Source organism: Penaeus monodon, chromosome 20 (genome assembly GCF_015228065.2).
Source record: "Penaeus monodon isolate SGIC_2016 chromosome 20, NSTDA_Pmon_1, whole genome shotgun sequence".
NCBI classification, from domain to species: Eukaryota; Metazoa; Arthropoda; class Malacostraca; order Decapoda; family Penaeidae; genus Penaeus; species Penaeus monodon.
In genome coordinates this window covers 44672890-44673779 of record NC_051405.1, presented here as the reverse complement: position 1 = coordinate 44673779, position 890 = coordinate 44672890, and the positions used below count along the sequence as shown (strand labels likewise).

At 39.4% G+C, this 890-nt stretch overlaps 1 protein-coding gene across 1 annotated transcript in view; it reads left to right on the top strand.

The window, feature by feature from the left end:
* Window positions 1–890, top strand: part of LOC119586016 (neurofilament heavy polypeptide-like) — a gene marked incomplete in the record, with an annotated part of 14567 nt that overhangs the window by 7463 nt on the left and 6214 nt on the right. Inside the window, 2 exon segments of the mRNA XM_037934725.1 lie at window positions 142–291; window positions 779–890. Of these exon segments, the coding sequence (XP_037790653.1) occupies window positions 142–291; window positions 779–890 (262 nt within the window).

Sequence of the window (890 nt, the reverse complement as noted above, 5' to 3'; positions counted from 1 at the left end):
GTATCTGTGGATTTTGAGGTCAAAGGTTCAGTTTAGCAAGCATCTAATGGATTGAAAAAATATCATTATTGTGTGTTACAGTCAATAGTACCATTTTCTGTTAGGTGGTCATGCTATTAATTTCACTCCTTGAACCCCCAGCACAGAAGCATGAAGAGGAAATCATGGCTGAGCTTGACCCTGATGCGGTCTTTGGCCGCAGGAGGATTGAGGGCCATGGGGACTCTTTCACCATCTCTGTCTCCAACACCACTCACAGCTCTGCTGGTGAGAAAGAATCAGAAGTACTTGGTAATGTCTGGATTTTTGGTTTTAGCAAGTAGTTCATTTGTTTTTTTGCTTTTTCTCTTGTGCATTGGGGCTCAAAAGTCTTTTGAGCTCTGTTATCTGGGTGTCCTGAGAATTTATCAAATGAAGATGTTCCTTCATGAATATCTCAAGGCAAAGGAAGAACAATGTCTTACATTTTTTAAACTGATATGTGGTAAATGTAATGTGAAAAAAACAAAGCTGTACAAAATTATTTAGGGAGTTACTCTGAATTTCAAAATGAGAGACAATGATGACCTAGAATTTCTAATTTAATAATAGTGCTTATATTATTCACAAATAAGGAAATCAACAGGAGAGCAGTGATTCTAACTGATGTTAGAATTCTCATAAAGAATTTGTTGCTGTATCTCAAACCTATGTAGGAATCCAAATGTCAGTACTCACAACTTTGATCATTCTGCATTCTCAACAAAGTCACTCATGTTGTCTATCCATTTCCCTACAGGTAAATTTGTGCGGGTGGGCTCTGGGCGGATGGGACAGGGTAAGAGGAGTCCTCCCCAAAATGAGCATGGCGGAGGAGATGAAAGAAGTGAGGGAGAGAGGCCACACTACCA